We start from the raw sequence: 12,225 nt of genomic DNA, 5'->3' as shown, positions 1-12,225 counted from the left end.
CTTTATCAAAAAGTCCCAAAACAATAAATGCTGGCATGGACGTGGAGAGATAGGAAGACTCATATACTGCTGGTGGGACTGCAAACTAATACAACCTCTATGGAAAGTAATATGGAGATACCTCAAAGCGCTAAAAGTAGAACTACCATTTCCAGCAATCCCACTACTGGGCATCTAGCCAAAGGAACAAAAGTCATTCTATAAAAAAGACATCTGCACTCGAATGTTTATAGCAGCACAATTCACAATTGCAAAGATGTGGAAACAACCCAAGTGCCCATCAATACATGAGTGGATTAATAAAATGTGGTGTATACATAGCATGGAGTTCTACTCAGCCACAAAAAACAATTGTGATCTAGCATCTCTTATATTATCCTGGATAGAGCTGGAGCCCATTCTACTAAGTATAACAAGAATGGGAAAACAAGCACCACACGTACTCACCATCAAATTGGTATTAACTGACCGACACGTAAGTGCACATACAATAGTAACATTCATCGGGTGTTGGGCAGGAAGGAGGGGGGAGGATATATTCACACCTAATGTGTGCAGTGCACACCATTGGGGAGATAGACAAGCTTGAAGCTCTGACTCAGGTGGGGCAAAGGCAATATATGTAACCTAAACATTTGTACCCCTGTAATATTCTGAAATAAATAAGTTAAAAAAACACATTCCAACCCTGCTTCATCTATACCCCTACTAACCCTTCTCTCTGATTATTTTGAAGCAAATCCCAGACATACCATTTTTGTTGGTATATATATCAGTATATACTAATATATCTCTTAAGAACAATGCTTTCTTAAAAAACAGAGCCAGGCCAGGCGCAGTGGTGCACACCTGTAATCCTAGCACTCTGGGAAGCCAAGGAGGGAGGATCACTTGAGGCTAGGAGTTCAAGATAAGCCTGAGCAAGAGCGAGCAAGACCTCATATCTATGAAAAATAGAAATATTAGCTGGGCATGGTGGTACGCATCTGTAGTCCCAGCTATTCAGGAGGCTGAGGCAGGAGGATTGCTTGAGCCCAGGGGTTGGAGGTTGCAGTGAGCTATGATGATGCCATTGCACTCTCTAGCCCAGGCAATACAATGAGACTGTCTCAAAAAAAAAAAAAAAAAATTAAAAAAAAAAAGCCATAATACCATTATTTCAGTTAAAATTAACAATTCCAATTGGTTTCTTATATATTTTTATTGATACATATACGTACATATTTATGAGGTACATGTATAGTTTATTACATACATAAAATGGGTAATGATCGAGGCAGGGTATTTAGGATATCCATCACCACAAGCATTTATCGTTTCTGTGTTGAGATCATTTCAAGTCTGGGGTTTCTTTTACTTCTCCAACTAAATTATGTTCTATGGGCTACCCAAACTTTCTCATGCTTTCAAATCACCTGAGAATCTTATTACAATGCAGATTCAGGTTGGGTAATAAGTCAGGTGATACCTGAAATTCAAAATTTCTAACAAGCTCTCCAGTGATCTTTTTAGTATAAGACAATGTCTCCCATAATATTCAACACAATGATAGGCACCAAGTTTTAAATGGAAAAATACCTTTTGAATTATGTTCTACTTTATTTCTGACAAGGGCTTTATAAATACTTTTAAAAGAATAAATTTAAGTCAGAAAAGGTTTTCATAATAACATTCAGATATTTAATTTTCTTACCAACAGTGTCAAATGTAACACAAGAATTTTCCTTTATTACTTCCTACTATTACAAATTGTTATTTCCCATGTTTTTCAAAGCTAAATCCCCAGCACATAAAAAACTGGCTACAATAAGGACCAAGGTCATAATTCATTTCATGGCTTGAAAGCAGTTAACAAATAGAAAGGAAATAGAGCAAAAGAAAAAAAAGGTATGCAATTAACAAAAATGTAAGCAGCATCAGAGTATAAAGACAATAGGGAACAGAGCTCACCTTTGTAAACACCCAAATGCAAACAAAAACAAAATCAATTAAGACTCTATAACTGTGCTGCCCAAAGATGACTTACTACCAGCCACATTAGACCTCAGGCCAACAATTTACAATACTACTGCAGGCATTAAATAAACAAAATAGAATTATGTTTTTAAAAATAAAGATACATATAAACATGTATAAGTTTTAAGGCATTTCTATGAGTTCTGAAGGAAAAGTTTCTCAAGACGTACTATAGGAAGTGTATTTAACACTCTGCAAAATAAGAAGAACCATCAGTGTCAAGATATCTAGTTCACCTTTAACTAGATAACTTTAAATAGCACATTTGAATATATTATTCTTCCTCTCTGACCATAGGCAACCTGAAATGGTACCAATGAAAACTAACATGAAGTTTTGATGGACTTCTACTTCAGGCCTAGATGGAATAACAGGGACTAACAAAGCAACTAACTAACAAAGAGAACAGGTTTCAAAACACTGAACATTAAGGCAGTTAGAATTTGCAGCGCAGTAAAGGAGGGGAAAAGAGAGCTACACAGAGAAGTCTGCAGATCCGTAGCGGATCTTCCTGTACGCTTATTCTTCAGCTGAGTATACTGACCAACACATGTGTGGGAGGTAACTACCCAAAACCAGGAAAAAGAACCACCTGAAAGGACTAGGGGAACAATAATCTGAAGTCACACAGGGCTGGAGATAGTGACTATCCCCCAGCCAGAATGAAAAAAATCTCATAATTCACAGGACATTGGGTAGAATATGCAAAATAATTTTGCCAGTGAGACAAAAATAGCCCTAGACTAAATGTTGCTCTGCTCCTAACTAGCAAACCTAAAAGACTCAAAAGGACCAAACTATTTGCAAGTAACTTATCTCAGAACAAAGCTCAAGAATATTTATGGGAATGCAAAAATATCCCAAATTGTACCCAACAAGGTGAAACTGACAATGTCTAACATCCACTCAAAAAGTACAAGGAATGTAAAGGAAAGGGGAAGGAAATTTACCAATGGAAACTAACCTAGAAATGACACAGTTGATAAAATTAGTAGACAAGGACATGAAAACAGTTACAATATCTATTTTCTTCATGTTCGGGAAGCTATAGGAAAGATTAAACATGTAAGCAGAAACATGAAAGATATTAAAAAAAAAAAAAACTCAAAATTCCAGAGATGAAAACTACAAGCTAAGATAAAAATTACGTTAGATGAGGTTAACAACAGATTAGGAATAGCAGAAAAGACCAGTGAACTAGCATAGCAACAGAAACTATATAAAACAAAACACCAAGAGAAAAAAAGAATAAAAAAAAAAAGGAGCATTAGTATTCAGTGAACTGTGACACAACTTGAAGTGGCCTAAAATACTTAGAGATAAATCCAACTAAAAATGTATAAAACCTATACGCTGAAATCGACCCAAAAAAATTGCTTAAAGAATTAAACTGAGAGATACACCCCATTTATAGATCAGAAGACTCAATATTAAGATTTCAATTCCATTTATTAATCCTTACATTCAACATAATCCCAAACAAATTTCAAGCAGGTTTTATTGTAGAAACTGACTAGCTCATGCTAAAATTCATATAGAAATGCAAAGGACCTAGAATACCCAAAACAACTTTGAAAAAGTAGAATAAAGTTGGAGGGCTTACACTATCTTCAAGACTTAACAAAAGTAATAATCAAGACAATGTGGTATTGTCATTAAGACAGATAAACATGAATGGAACAGACTAGACAGTCAAGAAATAAACCCACATATATAAGTTAAACTGATTGTTGACAAATGCACAAAAGCAGCTAAGTGCAAGAAAGGGAAGCCCTTTTAACAAATGGTGTTAGAATTGGATATCCTTACAAAAAAAAATGTACTGAAAAAAACTGACAGGGAAGGAATATCCTAGGATGTATATCTTCATCTGGACAGTGGTTACATAACTAAAAATTCATCAAGGTGCATATTTAAGATTTTACACTTTACTACATATATATGTGTATGTCAAAAAGGAGGGCAAATAAAGTTACTATATAAAGATCTCAAATTTAATAAAAAATATTTTCTATCTATCCCAGCCAGCATTTCATATACACACATATAGAGAGAGGGAGACAGAGGGAGAGGTAGGTCTGGAATTAGGTTCATCTAATATTAACAATGGTAACTTACAGAGAATAAAATTTGGAATGAAATTTTTTTCTTTCATCTTCACATTGTTCTACATTTTCATTGTTTGAATTATTTATCATGAACGCACTATTTTTATAACAATAGAGTGATTTTCTAAAAACTGGAAGCAAAGGTTATTAACAGTGGTTAATTCTGAGTGAAAAGAATATGGGTACTTTTGTTTTTTCTTTCTGTAATTTTCTCTATATTTTTAACTCTTCCACTTAAAAATTATTTATATGATGACTACATAGCAATATAAAGAAATTTTCTATTTAACCTTTGTATATACATGGACAGGATCCACATGAAAACCTGAAAAAGGAAAATAGGTAATATTTTGGGGAATGATATTATTGAACAATGTTCCCCCTCATAACTCTATTATAAATTTGTACAATATAATCTTTGTAAAAGGTTACTGACGCAAAGAGATCATGGACCCTTTGATTTGCTTGTTTATAGTCTTTTCTGTCTTTTAATCTAATAAATGTTTTATATTTTTACGTGTTTATATATATTGTTTTACACACACATAAGAATACATATATTTAAATCCAGCTTCTCTGGCTTTCAAATTATCAAATAATTATCATCTTAATTCAACTGTACAAAGTTTCCTGGTTACAAAGACAATATTATGACAAATAGAATCTAACACTCTAGTCAGACTGGAAAGGATATTTCTGGTATAAAATTAACATTATATCCTGGTTGCTATCTGGCAAATTTCTTAAAATAAAGTTTCTAACCAAAGAAGCTACAGATCCTGGAAAGGAGGAAATGAACATCTGAATATCTTTTCTGTGCCAAATTGTGCTAGGCACTTTCATATACTCCTATCTCATTTAATGTTCAAAAAAACCCACAGCATATTATACTATTACCCCATTTTACAAATGAAAAACTAAGACACAATGGTTTTAAGTAACTAGTACAAGGTTGCATGGATAACAGAGTAAGTTTCTACTTAACTACACCAAACCACATACTGCACTTCCAGCACAGGCTGTGACCATACCTGCCTATAAGTAATGACTTGGAAAAAAAACTGACCATATCACCCATCATTAAAACTATATGTCTCAAAGCCTTCCTGAAATTCCAATATTAACAATTACAAATGAGCCAGGAGTGGTGGCTCACACCTGTAATCCTAGCATTTTGGGAGGCTAAGCAGGAGGATCACTTGAAGCCAGGAGTTCAAGGCTAGCCTGGGCAACATAATGAGACCCCCATCTCTACAAAAAAAATTTTTTTTTAATTTAGCTGGACATGGTGGCACATGCCTGTAGTCCCAGCTACTTGAGAGTCTGAGGCAGGAGGATTGCTTGAGCCCAGGAGTTCGAGGTTACAGTAAACTATGATCATACCACTGCACTCCAGCCTGGATAACATAGCAAGATCCTGTTTCAAAAACAAAAAAAGATTACACATGAGGTCAGAAACTAAAACATGGGTCTCCAAGATATTAATTCTGCCATTTAGCTAGAAAACGGGAATTTTTTTGCCCTTTACATCCACATCCTGTCAGATATCCTCCCAGGACTTCCTGAAAATTAATAAAGCATTTAGTCTCCAGGTATTCTAGCAGCAATTTTCAAACAACATTGCATTGCTAGGGCCAAGGCTCCCCAGTGTACAAAGAGAGCTAGAAATCTAAAAACTTTTATGAGATGGGCTTAATGAAGAGAGGAGATGGTGGTGGAAACAACATTAACACCTAATACAACTTCCAGGACTTGGCTCCGAACAGAGTGACCAATTCTTTTCCTGCCACAAACTGTGTCATGAACCTCAAAGCTGTTTGTTCAAAGCCCTGATCAAAGCCTGGACCCCTTCAACAAAGTTTACTTTGAATTAAATAAAGGGCTGACCAAAATACTCTGAGGAGGAAGGAAATTTAACAGGTGTCTAGAAGAAAGGATTTTTTTAAGTATTTGAAATTCCAACTTCTGTGAAGACATAAAAGTTGATGAAAAAGTGAGCCTTCCACTCACTGCCTTCAGACCTCCTTGACATCTGTAACCAGAGTGTGTCTTCAAAAACCCTGCTCCAAGGTTTCAGTAAGGTCTTCTTAAGTCACAACCAAAGTTTGTCTTCCCAATTAAACTGACTATTACAAGCCAACTTATAAAGAAAAGAGAGACAACACTTAATTGGAAAGCAAATCACCTAACAGTAAGTGGTAGACACATTTCCCAATTAAAAATCTGACAGGAACTCACGGAAATAAAATAGCATCTCCCAAATGCCATCTTGCTTATTTCCTAAGTAGAAAGGCTACTTCCTCCAACTTCACACAAAACAAAAGGTTGGGGGGGGGAAATCAATAGAAAAGTAGGAAAATGTTCTCTGTTGTGTGTGTGTGTGTGTGTGTGTGTGTGTGTAACTGTCCACCATGCATCAGCAGGTAATCAGGACTCTGTCCATCCAATTAGTTTCATTTTAAAGGGCCAGTGCCAAGACTTAAAACCAAAAGCTGCAGTTAGCAGCAACCTCCAACAGACTAACTCCCAAGTACCATCTGTTCCCCCATCAAAGCCCTACCTCACAGGCCTGAGGACCTCTTCTGTAAAACCCCAGAAGTCTACTCTTTGAAATATCTGACAGTCCTGAAATATTTTTATTCAATATTTTTAAATGATTAAGAAATTTTATGTGTAAGTCTCAAGGTGCTTAAAAAATATCTATCTACCAAATATCATACTTGTATTACAATTACACTATATTTCATTTTTAAATTATTTTGACATTTAAATATTTTAAAGTGATAGGCTATCTTACAAGCAAAATAGAGTCATTATTTAGCTATTTAGTGAAATGGCTGAAAACAGTATGAGATTTGGATATTCCTCATGTCTACATCTACTTTGTTCTTAAGTCAAACCCTTATCCACCTGTAGTTTTTTTAACCCAGTATTAAAAGATGACTAACAACAAATGCTGTTCTGACCATTAGGAGTAGCATTAAAATAATACAAAGTATTATGATAATACATAACATAGTGTAGAAATGACAATTTTACATATCTGAGCAAAAGAATTGAGGAATTTTTAACATTCACTATTCAAAAAAGAAAAACAACTGCTCTGTTATAAAAAAAGATAAATACAGCTAAACTGATCAAACTTTTCAAAAGTGCACTCTATTACTAATAAGTAATTTATTTTGTGACAAAATTATAGGTCTATGGAAACATGAAAGAACTGGCACGTACCAGTTACATCTCAGGAATGTTCAGATTTTATAAACAGGAACCTAAAATGGGTCTTCCTTTTTGAGGCTTGTTGCCAAAGCAACCAGAAAAATTTGCAAAAAGGTTAAAGACAGAGAAGGTAATAAAAGTTTTGTATGAGGAATTAACAATGATAAATACATTGTTGCAAGAAAGATAGCTGCAAAGAATACAGATTGAACAGAGATACAAAGCAGCAACTTCAGAGTGACAGCACAATTTACTTAAAAGAAATATACATTCATTCCCCATTCTATTCTTCCCTGAAGCACCCTCCCCTCCCCCAGTCCCTTCCTAAACACCAAAGTAATACTACCATTCTCCTCTCAGTCACTGCCACTGTTTATAAAATTTAAACCACTGAGTATGTTGAAAAGCATATCAGGAAAGAAACAAGGAAATAGAGTTAGTAACATCCTCACTCCAACTTCAAAATATTCCCGTGACTCAGAGAAATGCTGAAATACAAACACCAACACTATAGCAACATCATCATCCAGTCTTAAGTTTGTAGGTAACCATGAATCCCAACCTTTACTAAATTTGCCCAGGATGCTAGGCGTGGACACTCGCTTATACCATGCTCTTAACAAACACAATAAAAGTGTTATTCAGTGGTCTAAGGTGGTCGAGGATAAGGAAGAAAAATGAAATGCAGTAATGCACAACAAAGCTCAAAGTAAAAATGCTTGGCCTAAATCATGGTGCTAGAGGTAATGTAAAATGGCACAAGAGATAGATGGATAACCACAAAATCATATTGCACACCATCCAGCAGTAAGGAATTCCCCCTGGAGAACACAAAGGAATGGTCAACCAAAGGCAATGTATGTTTCTAATCAGCATCAGTAAAAAAGCTTTAGGTTGGTTTTCATGCTGTTCTCAAATATATGACATTTAGAATAAACTTAACCAGCACTGAAGAAAACATAAATAGCATAAATGAAATGGGAACTGCCTACAGAATCAAAAGTACCCAGATGAGATGGTATGTTTGCATGCTGCTGCTACCTCCTCTGATGCCACTGGAAGTAACCACTCGTTCTCCTGGAATTCCCTAAACATTTCATCTCTCTCTTTTAGTGTCATGTCATCATTTTCACTTATGTACTTTATCCCCCAGATAAACTATACTCTCCTCAAGGGTAACATCATGTCTGGTTCATCTTTGCAAAATTCAGGGCATTCATTCATTCATTCAACAAATATTTATTAAGTATATAATAGGTGACAGACACCATACTAAGAACTGGCACTAAATACCCATTGTTTAAATGAATGTTGACTATAAGGCAGAAAAAATAAACAAGTTCAAAAAAAGGATCCAAATAAATTCACATACAGGTATTATAATTCCACAGAGGATTCAGATGGGAAACTATAATTATTCTAGCTGGAGTTTCAGTATTATGAGATTCATCTACACTACCTATACATAGTTATGTCAAGAATGTGGGCCTGTAGATTCACAAAAGAACAGCATTTCCTTTGTATGGCCTAGCAAGTATATTAAGCATTTCCATAAAGAGAAGAATTATTCTCTTAATCCTAAAAGAAAATTGACAATAATGATTTAACAGGCCATAATCTTAAAAGTAGAGTTCCCTAAATAAGACCCACAAGATGGGTCTTTATCAGTTAGTGAGTGGTAAGCCATTTTAAAGGTTTGTTATACTTTTTCATTCACTTGCTTAGTACCTACCAGATAAGGAGGACCCTGGGTTTTAAAAAAATCAGGACATTCCAGGACCTCTCCAAGAACTAAAACAAAAGTTTAGCACAGGTGGGGAAAACGGAAGGGCGGAGGCGGTGCTGAGGGGATGGTAGAGCCGTTTGCTTTATGAAAAATACCTGAGTTGAAATTCAAATGCGAACAACGTAAAAACGTGTCATAATACATTTTATTCAGGTTGTTTTTGATCATTCCCTGTATCATACTTAATGGTATTTGATAGGGTCCCCCCATCCTCAATTTATTTCTTAAAAAAAATAAAAAGGTCCATCACTCCCACCCCCACCTAATATTATGGGAAAATAAAGTGCATGGAGGATAATTAGAAAATTGTTTTTTTCCTAATGAATACAGCAGAATAGGGAGGGAAAGGCAGAACAAAAATCGAAAACAGATGTGTGCCTTCAAACCCACAGTCCGTCTACCAGCTAGCTCACTGCCGATTCTTGTATTTGAGGCTGTGGCCATTCACAGGTGGTTTAAAGTGTCCAGCGTGTGAAAACACAATCTGCAACTCGTGACTGGATTCTCCGGACTTCAGGGCCTTACACCCAGATGTCCTGGAAACAAGACCGCCTTGCACATTGAGCAATGCTACAGGCAAGCAATAAACAAACATTTTGTGAACCAATGAACACACCTTCACCTGGCTTTCTCTATCAAACCCAGTCAGTGTTTTCTAGGGCCTGGTGACCCTAATAGAGGGCTCTGCCCCGAAAAAAAAGACTACGAGGCGTGGCTCCTCCCTCTAGGTCGAACCCCAGAGAAAAAGGGAGAACTGCTGAGACCCTGGGGTGGGCTGGGACCCTGGAGAGGAGCTGGGGGAGGCACGGAGGGAAGGAAAGGGTCGGCAGGGCGGAACCCAGCTAACCCTTCTCCTTTCCAAAGCGGAGGTCGAGCCGCTGCCCCCTGTCCCCTGACCCTGCCTCCTGCCTCCCTCACCTGATCACAGAGATGAGCAGCCCCGAGGGGTCTTTGCTTTTGCTGACTGTGCTTCTGTATTTCCCACCGCCTGCTTCTGCCGCCATCTTGGTACGCAGGGAGAGGCGGTAGGTTCGAAATGAGCAAAGCGAACGTAAACTCTGTATTTGACCCCGATGGGGTCTGCACCAATGGGTGGAGAGAAGTCGCAGAGGCGCGGAAGTGGGGCATCCAATCACTGGAGTGATGAGGCGGGACTAAGGCAACCGGTTCGGATACCGTGACTTCCGTGTTCGCTCTAAGCACTCTGGGAATCGTAGTTTTCCTTCTGCAGCTCCTGGGCGTGCTAAACCAGTGGCAACTCGTTAAGTGTCTTCATTTATCTAATAAGTGTCTTCATTTTTCCAATAAGTGTCTTCATCTATATTTATTCTGCCTTTGGGATTTTTTCGATTTGCTTGCTTTTAGAATTTTATCAGACCCTTAATCAAATTTATCTAATGATAAATGTGTTTGTGAGAGTATTTAAACGAAGGAAGGGGATGTGTAGTTGATGCCTATTTGCAAAGTTCTTTAAACGCAAGGGATTTTTTAAAAAATTCGTTCAAATACAAAAATGAATATACATTTAAATGCTTTTCTTTAGTATCGTCTAAAACTAAATGTTTCTACATTCGTTTTATGTGTGAGTTCAAGTTTTTGCAATGTTCCTATATTTCCAGATAATCCTAAAAACATACACACAGGAATGCACAGATGAATATTGATAAAGACACTATAACCTAAAAACAAAGCTGATTTTAAGATTTCACATTTCCTTTTCTTTCCAACCTAAATAAAATACAAATAGTAATAATGTATATTTGTGCTTTATTATCAATAATAGTTTCACTGGTAGGTTTTTAATATTTCCTGCATTTGACTCTGTTGGCTTCATTAATTCAGAAGACCGAATGAACAAAAAACCAAGATTAGAGTATGTGTGGAAAGTAAGTAGACTGAGGAACAAGAAGTATCAAAAAGTCGGGAAGGAGGTGATCTATTTAGTAGAAATAAAGAGGAAAGTACTTCCGAGGGGACTAGAAAGCAAACTAACTCAGAGGTCCTGGGGTTGTGGAACAGCAAGCTCAGAACACATCAGCTACTTTTATTAAATGGAACTCAGGCTAGTAGAAGTTCACATTGATTTTTAAAAACTAGTCAGAAATTATGTATATATGGTAATTTAAAAATGTTCATAGCCACCAGCTGAATAATTCCAGTTCTAGGGACTTTGTTCCTAAGAAAATAGAGATGTAGATAAAGTATCGAAACTTTTGAAACATAATGTAGGTATTAAGTAAATTATGGAACATTCATAGGAGGAAATAATGCATAGCCTTTGGAAATCATAATTGTAATGGCTCTTATGAAAAGATTTTTATAGTGTAAGTGCAAAAAGGAGGCTATAAAATTAAATAATGCATATAGAGAGAGGTAGTTGGACCTACTGGTTATGAATACAGGCTATAGGGAAAAAAATGATTATCTCAATTGATGCAGAAAAAGTTTTTGTCAAAATCCAACACCCTGTCATGATAAAAACACTCAGAAAATTAGGAATAGAAGGGAACATCTTAAATATAATAAAGGGAACTTATTAAAAACTCACAGTGAACATTATATTCAATGATGAAAAACTGAAAGCTTCCCCAGTGAGATCAGGAACAAGACAAGGATGTCCATTTTCACCACTTCTCAACAAAGTACTAGAAGTTATAGCCAGAGCAATTAGGCAAGAAAATGAATTAAGACATCGAAATTGAAAAGGAAGAAGAAGTGAAATAATATCTATTTGTAGGTGAAATGATCTTATATAAAAAATAGCCTATACACACAAAAAACTATTAAAGCTAATAAAATAATTTCAGCACAGTTGTAGGATATAAAATTAATAACAAAAAATCAGTAGTTTTTCTATACATTAGCAATAAACAATCCAAAAAGGAAATTTATACAACACTCCATTTACATTAGCAGCAAAAAGAATAAAATACCTAGGAATAAATTTAGTCAAGGAGGTGAAAGACTTCTATGATGAAAATTACAAAATATTGCTAAAATAAATTAAAGAAGACCTAAATAAATGGAAAGACATCCTGTGTTCATGGACTGGAAGACCTACTATTGTTAAGATGACAAAATTCTCCAAAGCTGTCT

The 12,225-nt window shown here is 36.0% G+C and overlaps 1 protein-coding gene across 1 annotated transcript in view; it reads right to left on the bottom strand.

Moving 5' to 3' along the window:
• Nucleotides 1-10,133, bottom strand: part of EXOC4 (exocyst complex component 4) — a 738,581-nt gene extending 728,448 nt beyond the window's left edge. Inside the window, exon 1 of the mRNA XM_069462610.1 lies at nt 10,048-10,133. Coding sequence (XP_069318711.1) covers nt 10,048-10,133 — 86 coding nt within the window. The remainder of the gene's footprint in view (nt 1-10,047) is intronic.
• Between the last annotated feature and the right edge of the window lie 2,092 nt (nt 10,134-12,225).

This window comes from Eulemur rufifrons, chromosome 29, assembly GCF_041146395.1.
Source record: "Eulemur rufifrons isolate Redbay chromosome 29, OSU_ERuf_1, whole genome shotgun sequence".
Classification (NCBI taxonomy): domain Eukaryota; kingdom Metazoa; phylum Chordata; class Mammalia; order Primates; family Lemuridae; genus Eulemur; species Eulemur rufifrons.
Note: the sequence above shows the minus strand (reverse complement) of the source record. Positions and strands in the feature narration are given on the sequence as shown.